General features: G+C 46.1%; 1 protein-coding gene across 1 annotated transcript in view; it reads right to left on the minus strand.

Annotated features, from left to right (window-relative positions):
* Positions 1-7,983: 7,983 nt before the first annotated feature.
* The window catches only part of LOC146892790 (DNA (cytosine-5)-methyltransferase 3C-like), a 30,104-nt gene continuing 19,028 nt past the window's right edge, over positions 7,984-19,059 (minus strand). Inside the window, exons 14-20 of the mRNA XM_087910861.1 lie at positions 18,884-19,029; positions 18,218-18,308; positions 17,711-17,859; positions 14,062-14,147; positions 11,655-11,724; positions 10,910-11,028; positions 7,984-8,607 (exon numbers count right to left, since the gene is read on the minus strand). Coding sequence (XP_087766987.1) covers positions 8,466-8,607; positions 10,910-11,028; positions 11,655-11,724; positions 14,062-14,147; positions 17,711-17,859; positions 18,218-18,308; positions 18,884-19,029 — 803 coding nt within the window. The 3' untranslated portion in view covers positions 7,984-8,465. The remainder of the gene's footprint in view (positions 8,608-10,909; positions 11,029-11,654; positions 11,725-14,061; positions 14,148-17,710; positions 17,860-18,217; positions 18,309-18,883; positions 19,030-19,059) is intronic.

Consider the following 19,059-nt stretch of genomic DNA (forward strand, 5'->3'; position numbering starts at 1 on the left):
TTTATAGAGACGGACCGGCCCGCGCGCCGGAGGAGGGGCCGAGCCCTTGATCGACAGCTGGGATGCCCGGGGGCCGTGAGCAAGCCTGTTGGGCACGTGGTCAGTTGTGGCCAATGAGATGTGAATCCTCTTAGGAGGCGGGGTGCAGTTGCACATTTTGGTTCGCTGGATCCCAGAACATTGATTTTACCAAAGTGGATTATTGAATGGGCTCGGGAGGAAGCTTGGTTGATGCTCGCCTAGCATGCATGAATGCCTGGATTCGGTCTCCAAGACCGCAGAAACCGGCTGTGGTGGAGCACACTTGTCATTCCAGCAATACATGAGACCCTGCCTCAGAAAAAAAAAAAAGAAGAAACCGGGCGTGATGGGCCACTCCTTCACACTTGGACCGGAAGTAGAATCGCTGCAAATTCAAGGCCAGCCTGGGCTACGTAGTAACGGGCCACCCGGCTACACAGCGAGATCCGGTCTCAAAACTAAAAGAAAAGGGGGCCATCAAAATGGTTCAACACGTAAATGCCCCCAAACCTGAGTTTGATCCCCAGAACCCACTGACAGAAGGTGAGAACTGAATCCTGCGAGTTGTCCTCTGACTCCTACATATGTGTGGTGGCTCTCACATGCCTACACACACAGAAAGAGAGACACAAATATGCACACAAATAAATGTAAAAAAAATTAAAAATGGATTAACCTGATGTGGTGGTGTAAACCTTTAATTCCAGTACGCAATAGGTAGAGACAAATGAATCTGTGTGAATCCAAAGTCAGCCATAGAGCTATGCCACAGTCAGACTTTGTCTAAAAAACAAAAAACAAAACTTATGTGATAGACATCTGTATTCGTGTTACTATTACTGTGATGAAACATGACCAAAAGCAATTTAGGGAGGAAACTTTATTTGGCTTACACTTATCACTGTTCGTCATGGAGGGAAATCAGGACAGGAACTCAAACAGGGCAGGAACCTAAACTAGAGGCAGGGGGAGATGCAGAGACTATCAAGGGGTTCTGCTTACTGGCTTGCTCACCATGACTTCTATAGCCTGCCTTCTTCTAGAACCCAGGACCACTAGCCCAGCAGTGGCCCCACCCACAATGGACTGCATCCTCTCCATCAATGACTAATTAAGAAAATGCCCTACACCAGGTGGTGGTGGCACACACCTTTAATCCCAGTACTTGGGAGGCAGAGGCAGGCAGATCTCTGTGAGTTCAAGGCCAGCCTGGTCTACAGAGTAAGTTTCAGGACTGGCTCCAAAGAGACAGAGAAATCCTGTCTCGAAAAACCAGAAAAAGAAAAAAGAAAGAAAGAAAGAAGGAAGGAAGAAAGGAAGGAAGGAAGGAAGAAAGAAAAGAAAAGAAAAGAAAAGAAAAGAAAAGAAAAGAAAAGAAAAGAAAAGAAAATGTCCTATAAGCTTGTCTACAGGCCAATCTTATGGAAGCATTTTCTCAGTTGAGGAAGCATCTCCTCTCAGATGGCTTTAACTTATAGCAAGTTGACCTAAAACTATCCAGCACAGGACCTTAATAACAAACTTAAGTTACCTCGTAGGAGTGCCTGCACTATCATGCGGTTTATTCCTAGCACTTCAGAAGAAGTTTCTTTGCTTTTCATGCCTTTATCTTCTGCCTTCCTGCAGTGAAGTTTTCCTATTCTAGTTCCAGGCTGTGTCTCAGTGTTTGTATGTTTGATGGAAGGATGAACTATACCACTTCACAGCACAGGAAGCAGCCTCAGAAGCCAGTTCACTTGCCTAGAATCACAGAGCTGGATCTAGGTCTCAGAAAGGTTTCTTTGTCTCAATATCACTTATTTATATACTTCACACTTTTTTTGAGAAGGGTCTAATATAGCCCAGACTAGTCTTCCACTTCCTACATAACTGAGACTAACCTTGAACTCCTGTCCCTCCCGTTGTTTCTTTCCAATTGCTGGGATTACAGGCCTATACCACCAAGCCTGGCTACAAGCATTTGTTTTCTCTGACCAAACCAGCCCTAGGCACTTGATGGTGAGCTAAAGCCAAACATAGCCTCTGACTTCCTAAAGTTTCTACTGTGGCAAAGAAGGCAGAGTGGACACTTGAGTGCCCTGAACCTTGGTCTAATAACAGATCAGTTGAGGGCTAGGCAAAGGCAATACATAGCAAGGTGCTTGCATTGTGAGCACAGGCTCCCAGAAAGTCTGGGCCTCATCTCAATTGTCAAATCCCAAGGATTTTTTCTCAGAATGACTAGAAATCTGGCAAGGTAACAGTGACTGACTTACTGATGATCCTCCTGCCTACACCTCCTGAGAGCTGGGATTACACTTGTGTACCCCCACATGCGTTTTATGTGATGCCGGGGTCAAACCCAGGCTTTCGGCATACTAGGTGAGCACTCAACCAGCTACATCCCAGGCTGCACACTGCTAGTCCCCATGGTGGGTAGAACTCCAAGCATATCACAACAAGAGACTCAACTTCACTTTGCAGCATGGGAAGACATCCCAGAGTTGACATTGATCCCAAAAGATGTGCTATTACCATTATAAAAGGGTTAATATGGGGGAAAAATAGCAAGAGGGAACAGCAGAGTATGGTGTAATACCAGAAATTAGGAGGTCATAGGAGGTCAAGAGTACCAGGAACTCTAAGCACAGCCTACATGAGAGTCTCTCTTAAAAAAAAATTAAAAATTTTAAAAAAGACAATGAATCATATCATTAAACTCAATAACAATGATCCATCTAAAGAACTTGTGAATGTTTTGGGGAAACACTGAAAATGTCATTTTACATGTGAAGACATTCCTAAATAGCAAAGCAAGTATATCTGGGTTTAAACCCTGCCTCTGCTAGGAGTTGCAATTAAGTGAGATACGTACTGCCCAGGATCATAGCTTAACAGTAGCTATCTAACATGTACAAGGCCCTGGGTTCCATCTCTAGTACCACTGGGAGAAAACAGATCTAGATAAAGTTTTTCTTCTTTTAGGTATTTGTTTTTATGCGTGTGTATATGTGTATAGCATGTGTGTGGACATGCATGTTTTGAATGTGTGCCAGTGTGCATGCCTGTGTACCTATACGTGTGGAGGCCCAGGGTTAGCATCCAGTGTCTTTCTCTATCACCCTTCACCTCATATACTGAAACAGGGTCTCTCACTCAAGCCCAGAGCTCACCATCTCTTTAATCTAGCCAGCTTGCTCTGGAGATCCCCATCTCTGCTTCCCGTGTGCTGAGATTACAGAGAGGCAACAGTGCCCACCTGGCTTTTTTGTGGATGCCGAGGATCCAAACTCTAGGCCTTGTGCACGGGCAGCAAGGGCTTTGCCCTAGCCGTGTGTAAAGTCCTTAGCACCTAGCGCATAGTCATCACTCAGTGGTAGTGAGGTCTGAGTTCTTTCACTTCATGTCAATTATCGAATTGTGCAACTTCATCATTCCATTCTTTACAGGTTATTTCGCTTGGGATGTGAGGACATTAATGAGAAAATGAGATCAATGGACCAGGTCACTAGTGCTTTGAGATGAGTGTAATGGTGCACACCTGGAATCCTAGCCCTTGGGAGTCTGAGTTCTGTGCCAGCCTAGGCTACACAGCAATACCCTCTTATCTGGGTGTTTGGGGTGCTTCTAGTACAGGAGTGAGGTATAGACTCAGTTCTAGAAGCACAGGGAGTCTTGGGGGGTGCCTGAATCAGAGTTTCTGAAATAAAGCTCACCTACAATCCATGACAGTTGCCATAGAGGAGAGAGAAGCCCGTGGCCCAGTCAGTCCACCATTAATCCTTAGTGACAATTTGATTATATTTAGAGTCAACTAGGAGAGTCTGGGCATGGCTGTGAGGGCAGGATATTTTCCAGGCGGTTTAACTGAGGAAAGAAGACCCATGCTGAGCATGGTGGGGACCTTCCCATGGCCTGGGGTCCTGGTCTGAATAGAAAAGGGGGGCAGGAAGAAGCCCACTGAGTGCTGGCATTCCCCTTCTCTGCTTCTCAGCCACTAGGATGTAGACACACTGCCACACACTCACAGCTCCACAGAGAGGCCTGTCGCCGTGCTCTGCTGACATGCCTGATGGACCTGCTCACAATGACAAGAAAAGTAACCAAGCTTATCTTCATCTCAGTACATCTGGATCAGAAAATAAGCGGAAAAGAGAAACAGTTTGGGAAACCGGGTATGGTGGACCCAGCCTCTAATCCCAGCGCTTGGGAGCTGAAGGCAAGAGAAGCATAGGTGCAAGGCTAATCTGGGCTCCATACCATTCTATCACACACACACACACACACACACACACACCATTTTTGTTCCTGTCGCTGCTTCTAGAGTCAGAGTCCCACTATGTAGCCCAGACAGGAACTCGGTCTGTAGATCATGCTGTCTTCCATCTTGCACAAACATTCCTGCCTCTGCCTCCCAAGTGCCAAGATTACAGGCTATCATGATGCATCACGGATAGAGACTTCAAGACCCACACTCAATCAAAAACAGGGACTAGGGACATGGCTCCATCAGCAAAGTGCTTGGTGTGCAAGCATGAGGACCTGAGTTCAAATCCCCAGCATGCACATAAGAGCCTGGCATGACAGTAAGTACCTATAATCCCAGCACTGGGGCAATAGAGACAGGACCCACATCATAGAAGGAGAAAACTGACTCCCACAAGTTGTCTTTTGACCTCCACACACAGGCTATGGAGCGTGTGGACGTGCACGGCACACATATACACACATTAATACGTATAAAAATTTAATTCCAAGTTTTTTGAACTCAATACATTTTGACAGAAGAAGAAAAAAGGGGGGAAGCAAGATAGGCAGTGAGAAAGGAGGGCAGTGGGACTGGAAGGTAGGAAGGCAGCTTGAAGGCAACAGATTGTACAAGGGCCAAAGGCTGCAGGGAATTTTAAGTTCCACCAAAGCAAAGCAAAACAAGATGCAGGCAGGATCAAGGAGCAAAGACAGACTGGCTTCAGAGATCAGGCTTCTATTTGCTACAATAAACCTGATAGCTGTGTGACCCTGTGAAGGGGCCACTCCCAACTCTCTTCCCCTATAGCTGCAGTGGTCAGGCCTCCCAGAAGTTTCTAAGAGGGCTCAACTGCAGGAAATAGCATTCCCAGCCATGCTTCCCAAACACTCAATCATTTGAGCCACATATCAGCCCATGTGAGGCTGAAGGTTCATAACTGGGGAGTGGAGAGACCCAATGAAGATACCAAAACACCCACATTCACAAGAAGAAATAGGCCACCAATATGGGACCCTAGATAATCTGGCTCCAGAGAAAAATAAAGGACCAAGAACATCCTATTACCTACACTTCATCACTTAGCTAGAAAACACGAGAGATGGAAGAATGGGAGAGTTATGTGCCTGGTGCTCACCGTGCTCCTCCACACGGCCAGAGCCAGGTTCTGAAACTCGGACAAGATCCCCACCTCGCCCCCAAAGCCACCTTGTTCCTTCCCTAACAAGGGACACTAAGAACTCAGATAGTATAGGACAGTGAGGACACAACACCAGATGCTGCTGTTGCCAACATTGGTATCAGTGGGCAGCTGTTGCACATCTGGGCAATACTGCCCCATCTTTTTTTTTTAAGGATTTTGTGATTCATAAACGTTGTTTGTTGCTTTCATTACCACATCTTCACTGCCATTAACACCAGGATGACAGATGGCTTTCATTTTCTTAATGCTGTCTGTTTCAAGTGTAAGGCCTGCTGCCTTAGGGGCACCAAGCAAAGCATTTTCTCCAGATCACGCCCATGGAATTCACTAACCTATAAAGTGTATAGGATGTATCCATCTTGCCTTTTAAATGTGAAATTAAACGCTCCAGAACTCAAGGCATCTGCTCGAGGCAACACAGCAGCGTGACAGACCCCAGACACAAACCCACAAGAGCATTCCAAGAGACCTCCATCGGATGCCAACTCCAACACTTGTCCCAATATGTCCGTCCTCTCCCACAGTCACACAGCCTGGGTCACTCAGATTCAAGCCTAGCCTAGCCTGAGAAAAGTTACAGATTACAACAGCCCCCCTCGAGGTCTCCACCAGCTGCCTCACAAGCAGGCCGGGACACCCCAGAGCCCCTCACCTGGAGGGCCCGTCGGTTCCTTCTTTTGAGGTTCTGAGGAGGGAGCTGCTTATTCCGCTTCATCTTGTCCTGGCATTTGGTGCAGAGCTGTACACAAGATGGCTTAATTGGGCAGCAGCCATCCCTCTGGTCCCAAGTCCTCAGAGAGTAGAGTATACAGGCCCCTTCTTTTGCTAATTGCCAGTTGTGTCACCATGGCAAATCTCACCAGGGACTCTCTAGCCAGAGGCAACTTTCTAACAACCTGTATGGTTTCCCATCCTTCCAGTTGCGAAGCTTCTTCACACCCTACCTGCTACTAGTTAACGCTGATCCAGACCCTGTGAGGCCCTGACCTATGAAGGTCAAGCCATGTCACACCATGATGCAGAGAGGGATCAGTGTGAGGTTGATGTAGGGTCACATGCCCCCATTCACATCTTACCCACATGCTAGTAACTAAAATATGGCCTCTCCTTTGCCCCTACTTCTTAATTAAAGGCAGGAGCATGTCATGTTGGGCTCTGGGTGTTGAACACCTTGGTTGCTAGCTGTCTCTGACTAAACTAAGGAGGAGTCACTGGAGACAATTACAGTTTTGAGTGCAAAGAAACAAGTACATCTTTAAATGGCCGATAGATATGATGTTAGTCTGGGCATCCAACTCACTGTAAACCAGTCTAGATAAAAGATCACGTTAAGTGCCTGTGAAATGTTTCATGGTGAGGGAGGCTGCTGCCCAAGTCTGATGACTTGAATATGATACCCAGGGCCTATGTAAAGAAGGAAGTAGAACCCATTCTACAAAGTTGTCCTGTGACCTCCACACATATGTTGTGCTAAACACTCATCATCATCATCACAATAATAATAATAATAATAGATAAAATCAAAAACTTAAAAAGCTTGTTAGAATCACAAGAGCCATTCCCAGCCAGCCTGGTCTTTAAAGATAAAATTGTCAACTGGACAATAGGGAAGTGGGATTCAGTAGGCTCCCACGGAAGCTGTAAGGAACCGTAGACATCAGGACTCATGTTCTTCTGCTTGGGTACCAATCATCTTAGCTTCCTAAGAAGTCTGGAGACAGGTGACACAGCCAAGCCTTTGCCAGGTGTCCTAGTTAGTTGGTTTTGTCAACTCGACACAACCTAGAGTCACCTGAGAAAAGGAAGTCTCATTCAAGGACTACCCAGGTCAGATTGGCCTGGGGCGAGGTCTCTGAAAGATTGTCTTGATTGATGATTGATGTGGGAGGGTCCAGGCCACTTTGGACAGGTGCTATTCATAGGCTGTGTAAGAAGCTAGCTGAGCAAATCAGTGAGTCAGCCAGTAAGCAGCCTTTCTTCATGGTTTTGCTTTCAGTTCCTGCTGGAGTTCCTGCCCTAACTTCTCTCGATGATGGTCTGGGACCTGGAAATGCAAGCCAAATAAATGCTGGGTTGCTTTGGGTTAGAGTGTGGGGTTTTGCGTTGGTTTTCGCTTTTGTTTTCTCTGGGCAGAGGGGATGTTTTGTTTCATACAGGGTCTCACTGTGTGGCCCTGGCTAGCCTGGAACTTCATGTGTAGACTGGGCTGTCCTGACCTCCTGAAGATCCACCTGCTTCTGCTTTCCCTATGCTTAGATTAAAGATGTGCCACTAGGTTCATCAGCTCAGAGAAACAGAAAATAACTAGAATCTAGGGCTTAAATGTCCTAGCCCGCTGTCCTCCCTGGAGCAGTCACAGATGAAGTGATACTGCCAATAGGGCTAGAGAAGGACTGACTGTCGGAAGTCCCCAGGGCACGGTAGTGCAGGGCTTTGAGAGCACCATGAGTCCCTGTGGACCCCAGGCATCCCTGTGCTTAATGCATGGATGACCAACAGCACACTTCCACAGAAGAACAAAGTGCAGATGAGATTATTGCTGAGAAACACTGGTTTTAATGAAACAAAAGGGAAAACTCTATGCATCTGTTATCTTTCAGCCTAAAAATCAGCAGAAACAAAGCACAGTTTCTCCCATGTTGTCACATGACTCTGGTCTTTCAATGCAGGGTTTCTCTGTGTAGTCTTGACTGTCCTGGAACTTGTTCTGTAGACCAGGCTGGTCTCGAACTCACAGTGATCGACTGCCTCTGCCTCCCAAGCACTGGGAGTAAAGACGTGCACCACCACCACTCAGCTTGGTTTTAAAGTTTTAAACTTGGAAAACATGAGGACCATGTTGGGCCACTGTAAGATGTGCACAGAGAGGTTCTGAGCTGTGCACAGAGAGGTGCCCCGTAGGGACAGGAGGCTCTGCTACCACTGAGCAGAAGAGAGCTGAGGATATAGTGAGACCCCAAGAGGTAAACTAAGGAAGGGTGCTTCGAGGATCAATATGACCCCAAGACTCCAGAACTATTCACATGCAAAATAGTCCTTCAAGGGGGCAAAGAGGTGTCTGATGACTGGCACACTCCAGGACTTCCCCAGCAGCTTCTGGCGGGCACCACGGCCCATGTTGGACACGTCTGTGTAGTGTGCAGGAAAGCCGAAGATCCTGGGAAGAACAGAGTGAAAAGGCACCAGGTTAGAAAGACCCAGGTCCCTAGTACACAAGAACAACTGTTCTGGAAGTCAGGCCTAGGAAGGCTACCAGGCTTCACTCAGGACTATTAGGCTTAAAGGAACCTTCTAGACCCCACTGGTTCCTCAGAATACTTGCTGACAGCTGATACAACTATAACAGTCACAGGGCACTGATGCTGTCTTGTGTCACCCTCACAGGGACTGTGCTTCTGGTCCTTAGGTGCTCTACAGGGACCATTTTTAAATGCCTAGTGTGAATTAATCCATGAATGACTGTCAATCAGCCCACCCACTTGTATTTGACTCTAAAACACAATAAGAGAAGTTTAGCGACTTCTTGGGGTGAAGAGATGTATGTGTGCACATGTCTGTGTCCATGTGGCCAGCGGTCATCCTAAGTCCTCAGGTGTCATTCCTCAAGGACCATGCATTCACCTCTCTTGTTTCTTGAGACAGGGTCTCTTGGAATCTACATATTAGGCTAGGCTGGCCGGTCAGCAATGCCAGGGATCCTCCTGTTCTGCTTGCCTTACTTATCTTGAACTCAAAACCCCATGCTTGCCTGACAAGTACTTTAATGCCTAAGCCCTCTCCTCAGTCCTGCACATTCTTTAAGAAGGAACAAAGCTACTCCGAAAAGAGCAGAGCAGATTTTTCAGCCCCAGTTCAGTTTACTACAGTTTAGAGTCTGCCAACGGCATTTGTCCAAGCACAGACATAGATTCAGGCAAAACAACAATCCACATGCAATAATATTTTAAAGAAATAAATTTTTAAAATCCAGTTCTAGAAACAGCACCAATAGGCCAATGGCTGTCCCCAGGGTTGCTTTCCTTTGCTTTGAAAGCTCCACTGTGTCATCCTTCTGCCCAGGCCTCTGAATCACAACTCTGAACGCCTTATGCTAGCGTTTCCAGAAGGTTCTCTTCGTAGATAGACTGAGCAATGTTATCTACAGTTTTTCTACTAATGAGAAATTACTATTTTTCAATTATTTGAATTTTGTTTGTGCATATACATGCGTATATGTGTTTGGGCAGAGGGCAACTTTCTTAGGTCAAATTAAGGTCATCTGGCTTGAGCAGCAAATATCTTTACCTGCTGATCCCTCTCTCCAACCCAGAAATTAACTTTCTAGGCTGTGCGTGGTAGATCATGCCTGTCGTGCAGCACTTGGGAGACCAAAGCAAGAGTTTGTGACCATGAGTTTGCCATGAGTTTGTGGCCAGCCTAGCTACATACTGAGTTCCAAGCTGGCTACAGAGTGAGACTTTGCCTTACCCCTAAAAAGCAGTTATATTTTTATTAACACTATTTGTTAAAGAAAAAAATAAAACCAGGACTGAGATTTGTGTTGAAAATATTCAATACAAAAGTCTTAAAGTCTTCAGAATAGAGGTACAACATAAAAAAGAAAAAGAAGAAAAAAACTTGAAATCCAAGAGACGGATCTTCACATGACAATGGACCACTTAGCCCAATAAAGTGTGAGAGATCAAAGACATCCATGATCAAGGAGGAATCAGCTGCCCCATGAGGAGTGTGGCTGAAATTGCAGAGGTGTTTCCCATTTTCCAAAGAACCCAGAAAGTTGGGACAGGGAAATGTCAGGGCAGTGCAGGTGACCGAGAGGCAGTACTATCAAATAACCTTGTTTATCCCTGAGATTTCTCATTACCACATGCCACCATTTCTGCGGGAAAATAAGGGCTAGTTCTGAAAAGCTGTTATCACGCAGACCCCACTACATAGGCCAGTGGGCCCTGGAGGAACCAAGGCAGCTAAAGCTAAGGAACTAATGTTGTGTGTACTGCTGGCTCAGACTACACATTCTCCTTCCTGTTTCTGTCCCCACAGATTGCCCTTCCAAGTGCAGCCTTGTTCACTGTGGTAATGAGTAATAAGCACCCCATAGTCTCAGACATTTGAATACAGTTCCCAGTTGATAATGACATTTGAACAGTCCCCAGTTGGTAATGCTTTTGGGGTAGGTTGAGAAGATGCGACCTTGCTGTAGTAAGCATGTCACTGGGGGAGACCTTTGTGAGTTTAAAGAGTCCACCATTTTTAGTTCACTTTCTCTCTCTCTGTATTCACGCTTGCAGATGGAAGTTCTAGCTTTCCTCTGGAGCCACCGTGCTTACTGCCACATTTCCTACTTCCCTGATATCATGGACTCTAATTCCTCTGGAACCATAAACACAAATAAACCCTTTGTTTTATAAATGTCCTTGTGTCCTATCACAGCAATAGCAAAGTAACTATGCGCTCACCTTTCGAGCTCAGTGCACCACAAATCATCGTCCTTGCCATTCATCACTACAGGGAAAAGCTGGTTTTTCCCCTGTCTGATGGAGTTCGACTTGGTGGTTATTGTCTGTACTTTCTTTAACTGGAGAACAAAACAATATCGCGGGGTGAGCACAGAAGGCTTATAAGTGGGGTCAGGCTCAGAAGCATCAGAGGGCAGAGGACTGAAGGCATGGGTCTGGAGAGCTGGCAGGGACAGGCAGACACAGGGAGAGGACAGAGACTGGAGAAATTCTTTATGCTTCCACAAATGCTACATAGATTTTAGTGACCATGAAGGATCACATGGGGGCCAAGACACCAGTTATTGATCGATGAGGTCATTAAGAGCAGAAACCATCTAGACTCAGAATGGCCAACCAGCGCTTGAGCAACAGGCCTCTGCTTTTCGCAGACACGGAGGAGAAGGCGCTGAGGCCTCGCTGTGCATCTGTGACTTCACAGCACAGCCTTTGGCAACAGCATCTGCCACTGTCCTTACTGCAAAGAGCACCTGCAGCACAGCCTCCCTGCCTCCAACATTACCGCTGCAGAGCGCGGTTGTGTCTTCCTGCTGGGGTTGTCACTCTGAACTTGAAGAAGAGACAGAAGAGTGTGTGGGGAAAGAGGCCCAGCACCAGGGGTCTGTGCGGGAATAAGCAGGAGCCGCGTGCAGAGAGCCCAGGTCAGTGTTCCAGAAGGTGCAGCACAGCCCGCTCAGCATCTTACCTTTGCTGTCCTACTGAACTCCAGGCAGTCCTGCAGCTCGAGCTTATCATTCTTGGAAGCTATCACGGGCCTGGGAACAGCCAAAACCCGTTATTCTCCAGCATCTGCCTGCGGGTCCACGCTAGAGACCTCACAAGTCGGGCGAGGAGAGAATCTGCCCAGGTGTACTCTGGCAGTGACCATGTTCAGCCCCAGGGTGAGAACCAACAAGTCTGTATGGTGAGACCGAGAGTCCACCAGTCCCTGAAGAGTATGGCCCAGCGCCCAGAGGGAGTGTTTCTGTGGATTTTAGGTTTTAGTATCGGGCAAAGTGAGGCTCGCACAGAGGGCTGGGTGCACTACAGGGGAACACTGCAAACCAGACAAACGTAATCGAGGAGTTTGGTCTAGATCAGCAGTTCTCAATCTGTGAATCTCAACCCCTTTAGGGGTGGGCAACCCTTTTACAGGAGTTGCCTAAGACCATCAAAAAACACAGATATTTACATTATAATTCGCTCCCTGCTTTCCACACCTGGATGTTGAATTCCTTGCCTGTGTCCCGTTGTGATCTGTGAGTGTCCCTTTAATAAGGAACCCCTTATTACGCCCCATTTGGAGCTAGCGTTGGATTCCTTTACTTGCGTTCCCCCCATCTGACTCGTTCCCCTTCACCACTCTGTCACCCATCTGAGCTCTTAGCCTTGAAGCCACCAAATGCGTAAACAAATGTGCAGATATCCTGCCATCCTACAATCTCCACTAATCTCATCTGCCTTCTCACTGGATGACCCCTTCCGGGACACAGCGTAATAGTTGATCATCTCACCTCCTTCTGCAATGTGCCCATCTCTGCTCTCTTTCTCTTTTCCTTTTACTAGACACAGTATATCTTAATTGCTTAAATTCATTAAAATTAATCTCTTCTAATATCATATTGAATGGCACCGTATATTGCGCCCATAGTATCCAGCCAGAGATACTTGCGTTGGTCTTTTCAAGCCACTCTTGACTTAAGAACACTGCTCTGCAAGCTGGTCTGGGGATGCCTGCCCACCATCTACCCAGAGCCCTCCCTCTCTTCTGCCTCGATTGGCTCTGTTCCTTTAGCTCTGCTGGATGAGGCCTCTCCCTTTCCCCCACCCTACTTTCCAATGCCACCTCCCCAGCCCTGAATATACAATTACTCCCTGTGTTCTCTACTCTCCCACTAATGTCTACCCTACAAGAGCCCCTGACATCATCGTGTCCCCCATTGAATTGGCAGCAATACAGTGCTTGGCAGGGAGCGCTTGAATGTTGAATGGATCAGCCCATGTGATTCCAAACAAGAACATGGTACCTTCTGATTAGGTGGTTAGCTGCATAAATATTAACTGTCCGAGGGGTGGAAACAATATTAAAAACGTGAACTAAAAAAAGCTACACTATCTGAGAGAAATCTCCAAGCTGTTTCAGGATGCTCTAACTTCTGTCCACACTCTGCCAGACTCCCAGAATTTAGGCTTCTAGCACATTCTTCAGAAAGTGTTTCCCAGTGTGACTCTTGCACATTTGGATGGTCACTACAGTGGCATTTCCCGGCTTAGCCGACAAGCTGTTCCTGAAATCACAAAGGACGGCACAAAGCGGCCTCTGCAGAGCTGCTTAGGACTGAGCACTGGCTATAACTACACAAACGTGAGATGAACAAAGATGACACCAACAAACACGCCAAAGTGGATGAGGAAAGCCCACGAAGCCTCAACCTACACAGAGAACTATAAGCAACTGAGGAAAGCAACGGGAAGGGTGGCCTTCCCCAGGGAAGAGCTCACCAAATGGTTGTCTAGTGCCAAACAGCCCTGAAAACATACGTACCAGTAGCATATGGATGTGAAAGGGTTATATTTAGGAATATATATGTATATACAAATACATATATGTATACATTAACAGTTGATTAAAAAGTAAGGCCATGAGTTTAAAGGAGAACAGGGAGGAGTACACAGAAGGATTTGGAGGAAGCAATGTTATAATTAAATTATAATCTCAAAAAAAATTTTAAGGGTGGAAAATGATCCTGACTGAGAAAAGTAGAGGTACCTAGTGTCTGTGCTACTGTTTGACACCTCAGCTCTGCCCCCTTGTTGGTCACTAGTCACTAGACCAGGCCCTACTTCATCCTAGTGGCAGAAGGTATGGTTTCTTTAACATTTGCAATGGAAGCCTTAACACAACAGGAAGAATAGGGTGGTGTCAGGGTTCTCAGTCCTCAAGGGGACCTTGAGAAACACCTACCTTGCAGCTAGAACAAGGCAGTTGCCGAAGCAATTCTGCCCAGTGCTCCAGTTCAGAGCATCCTAAAGCCAGGACTTTCTAGAAGATTGAAATGTCAATAAGACTTGTATATAACTTTTCTGGTACCCGTCTCTCTCAGGGTTCTTACCTGTTCATCCCGGGCAGGTTGCCCCAGAAGTACCGGGCCCTGTGAGCGGCAGAAACCTTGATGGCATCAATCATCACTGGGTTACACTGCAGGAAGAGAAGGGGAGCTGCTGGAGACACCCCAAGACTCAGCTGTTAGTCAGCCCAGGTCTGATCTGTCAGGTGACAAGGTTTTCCTAGCTATGCAAGAGACAAGGAGACAGACAGTTCTCACCAGGAGGCTGGCTGGAGCAGAGCTAATGTGTGTTCACAGCAATAGAACAGTACCAAGACAGAAGTTCGTACCAGGAGTTGGGTATTGCTGTGAGAGAGCTGACTATGCTGTTTGTTGGCAGAATGTGGATAGAAAAGCATCTGAACACTAAAACTTGGAAGTGGGGCACACCGGTAGGAACACGGGCAGTGACACTTAGAGCAATGTGGGCCAGCTCAAGAAGTTTCAGAGGGGAAGAATATTAGTAAGTGGTCTAGAGACCATCCTTGTGATACCTTAGCAAAGAATGTGGCTGTTCTCTGCTCCTGTCCTAAATATCTGCCTGAGGCTAAACTGAAGAATTTTTGGATTAAGGGCTTTGACAGAGAAGATTTCAGGAAGATCATGTAGTGTGGTTATCAGTAATCATTCTTATGTCAAGCTGTAATGAAAAGAATCGAGCTGGATAAAAAAAAAATACATTTTGAGGGGGAAAGAAGCACCAGAAAGTGTAATAGAGCTAAATCCAATGTCCAAGGAGATATGAAGGTTTTCTTAAAAAAAAAAAAAAAAAAAAAAAGCCTGATGCAGGGCTGGAGAGATGGCTCAGAGGTTAAAAGCACTGCCTGCTCTTCCAGAGGTCTTGAGTTCAATTCCCAGCAACCACATGGTGGCTCACAACCATCTATAAGGAGATCTGGTGCCCTCTTCTGGCATGTAGGCCTGCATCCAGACAGAACACTGTATACATCATAAATAAATCTTAAAGAAAAGCCTGCTGCTAAATGGAATAAATGGAGTGGTGACCTCAGGGAAAGACTCCACCCAACTTTGTTTCCAACTTTTGAAAAAGAATTAAAGAAAAGTTTAGACAGTGAAGGAAACCATCAACAACAAAAAGTTGATGCAGAAGAACTGAAAAGGGGGCCCAAATTCCAGCCCCACCAAGCAGTAGAACTTGGTTCACATGGCTCTTGTTTTAGAGTCAAAAATGCAAGAAAGAGGGTCGGGCGGTGGTGGCGCACGCCTTTAATCCCAGCATTCGGGAGGCAGAGGCAGGCAGATCTCTGTGAGTTCGAGGCCAGCCTGGTCTACAAGAGCTAGTTCCAGGACAGGCACCAAAAACTACAGAGAAACCCTGTCTCAAAAATAAAAAAAAAATGCAAGAAAGGGGTTATGGAATCTTCCTCCTTGGCAAAGGAATGCAACTGAGGCCAGGAGTGTGTCAAGGGTGTCCCTGCCTAGAGGCCCAAAGAGGCCGTTAATGTGTCGGTCTGAAGGAAAAGCCTGGATTGTGTTGGCGATCCCAAGACGTTGGAGATGCCAGAGCTGTGGGATTCCTGCCACAGAGAGCTGTGGACCAAGTCTGAAACCAGCCCAAGGAAGAGAAGTGTGTTACATTCAACAAAGTTGAGGCAAATTGGAGATCTAAAGTGTGTTTTGACATCAGATGTGGAGATGTAGATTTGGAGTTTGCCCTGCTGGTTTTCAGTTTTCTATGGTCCAGTATTTTCTCATTATGTTCCCTCTCTTCTCTTTTGAAATAGTAATATATGTTCTGTGCCATTGCATATTGGAGGCATGTGATCTGCTTTTTTATTTTGATTTTTACAAGGGGTTACAGTTAAGAGACTACAATGAGTCTCTAAAGGGATTTTGAACCTTTGACTTTTAAACAGTGTTGAGGTTATGGTAGACTATGGGAACTTTTGAGATTAGACTGAATGTATTTTGCATTATGATATGACTACAGGGTTAGGGCAAAGAGTAGAATGTGGTAGTTTGTATAAGAATGGCTTCCATAGGCTCACATATTTGAATGTTTAGTCACCAGGAAGTGGAACTGTTTGGAAGGATTAGAAGAATTAGGAGGTGTGGCCTCATTGCAGGAAGTATGCCACTGGGGATGGATTTTGAGGTTTCAAAAGCCCATGCCAGGTCCAGGCTGCCTCTCTTCCTGCTGCCTATAGATCAGGATGTAGAACTTGCAGCTTCTTCTCCAGCTGCATGCCTATCTGCATGCAATCATGCTCCCCACTATGATGATAATGGAGTACATCTCTGAAACTATAACCAAGCACCTAATTAGTTTATTTTGTAAGAGTTGCCTGTATCATGGTGTCTCCGCACAGCAATTAGGACAATGACTAACACAGCTGATCTCTGCCTGTGAATGGTGGGTGACTAGTCAGATCAGACCTGCCCACTCTGAGTCATGCCAGTGACAGAATGTGCCAGAGGTAGAGGTTCTTCACATCTGAATCTACTAAGTCAAATCCCAGCTACAGAAAGACAGTGTGGGCAATGCATGGCTTGGGACGCTCAGCCACAGGTAACATATGACAGTTGGAAAATAGCCAATTCTATCACACCTGAGGCCAAAATTGTAAAATTCTAAAGAAAACTAAGGTACAGTCCAGGTGTGGTACACACCTCTAATCCTGGCTCTTTAGAGGTACAGAGAAGAAGATCAACGATAGTTGAAGGAGAGCCTGGGTTACAAGAGACTCTGTCTTAAAAAACAAACAAAAATGGGGCTGGAGAGATGGTTCAGTGGTTAAGAGCACCAGCTACTGTTCCAGAGGACCTGAGTACAATTCCCAACACCCACATGGTGGTCCACAACCACCTATGATGGGACCCAATGCCCTCTTCTGGTATGTAAATGTACATGTTGACAGAGTACTCATATACATGAAATAATAAACCTTCAAGAAAGAAAGGAAGGAAGGAAGGAAGAAAGAAAGAATCCCAACACTAGAGAATCAGAGGCAGGCAGATCTCTGTGAGTTTGAGGCCAGCCTGGTCTACAGATCAAGTTCCAGGACAGATAGAGCTACACAAAAAAAGCCTGTCTTGAAAAACCAAGAAAGGGGGGCTGGAGAGATGGCTCAGTGGTTAAGAGCATTGCCTGCTCTTCCAAAGGTCCTGAGTTCAATTCCCAGCAACCACATGGTGGCTCACAACCATCTCTAATGAGGTCTGGTGCCCTCTTCTGGCCTGCAGACATACACACAGACAGAATATTGTATATGTAATAAATAAATTTAAAAAAAAAACCAAGAAAGAAAAGAAAAGAAAAAAGGAAGGAAGGAAAAGGAAGAAAGGAAGGAAGGAAGGAAGGAAGGAAATGAAATTCAAAGACCTACGACAGTGTTTGAGGTAATTTAAGTGGTAGACAATTAACTTCTCTGTAACTCTTAACACTACCATTTTCAGAAGAAAGAGGAAACAAGGAACTGTCTAAACTAAAAGTAGAGGTTGGTGTCATTATTGCTGTCTGGCAAGGGCAAGGTTAAGTTATGGATAAATGTCTCCCGTGCATTCAAAAGTGTGCTGTATCCTTCCCCCCAGATCCAGCGACAAACAGGGGAATCAGCCCCATCTGTCAAAACTCAGTAACCTTCAATGCCAATGTTTCCCTGACCCAAGTAGTCTTGACATTCAGGCCACTCACCTCCAGGAATTGTGAGATGTCCCGCTTGTCACCGACCTCCATGGTTACCACATTCTCAAACATCCAGAAGAATGGACGGTCATCACACTCCTCAGGGCGTGAGTGATTTAGCAATCGATAAAACTCAAAGAAGAGTCGGCCAGTGCCCTCTACATCCAAAACAGAACATCAGAGAACAGGATTTGATCGAAAGCTTCGATACAAGCCTCCACATTCCCTGAGACCAAGAGAATCCCAATAAGCCCCATCAGTAAAGTCAATGCCCTCACATGCCAACTCCCTTAGTCCCCTGGAATGACCAGGCAAGGACACAGGGAGCAGCAGAACACCATTCCCTGACACCTTTCTTTGAGGGCTGAGGATTTGCAAAAGGCACAGGCAGTGCTTAAGGACCAAGACACTAAACAAGGATGAACAGAAGCCAACAGCTTCTTATTGGGGATACCCCATATGGACCAGCAGTCAGATATGGTGGGATCTTTGTGAACCAGAACAACTGATGCTCACCAAACAGGCCTTTTCGGACAGGGTTCACACAAGAGAGGTCATTGCAAGGGCTTCCACCAATCACCAAGTCGAATGGGCCCCACTCATCAATCTGAGGGAAAACACAAAAGGCTGGGATGAGTCTTAGAGAGGAGGGACTGGAAGCCTTGATTCTGGGGCAGGCAAGATGGTCTGTAGGACTGAAGTACCTGCCATGCCAGCTTGGCAACCTGGCGTGATCACCAAAACTCATCTAAGTGTGGAAGAAAAGGATTGACTCCACCAAGCTGTCCTCTCGTCTCTGCACATGGACCACGGTACTGGCACCCTCATCCATGTGCATGAGCGCACGCACACACACACACACACACACGATGATGATGATAAATTATTTTTAATTTAAAATAAAGAAAGCTTAAATTCTTAGAGAAGTTGCTAAGAAAACTCAGAAACTTGCTCAGTCAGCAACCCCAGTCCCAGTGCATGGAGCCTCAGGCAATGCCCATATTCCACTAAAAGTCCTGAATTATTCCTATTACGTCACTTTTTCAGAAATGTCTCTGATTCTCTTCTACCCAGAACCCTAGGCCTGAGGGAAGGAGATAGCATACCATGAGACTAAATTCCAGGGTACAAAAAAAAAAAAACAAGTAAAAGATGAACCCCAGGAAAATAGACCACCCTCACATTTCCCTTTGTGATGTTCCTGACGTCATCCACGTATTTGATTTGGCCTTCATGCTTAATGGTGCCCACGGTGATGGACTCTGCACAGATTTCGGAGGCAACGTACTTTTCTACTTTGATACCCAACTCTTTGAGCACCAAGTACCCTGTGGGGGATCAAACAGAAATGTGAGGCC

This window comes from Myodes glareolus, chromosome 10, assembly GCF_982192425.1.
Source record: "Myodes glareolus chromosome 10, mMyoGla1.1, whole genome shotgun sequence".
Lineage (NCBI taxonomy): Eukaryota > Metazoa > Chordata > Mammalia > Rodentia > Cricetidae > Myodes > Myodes glareolus.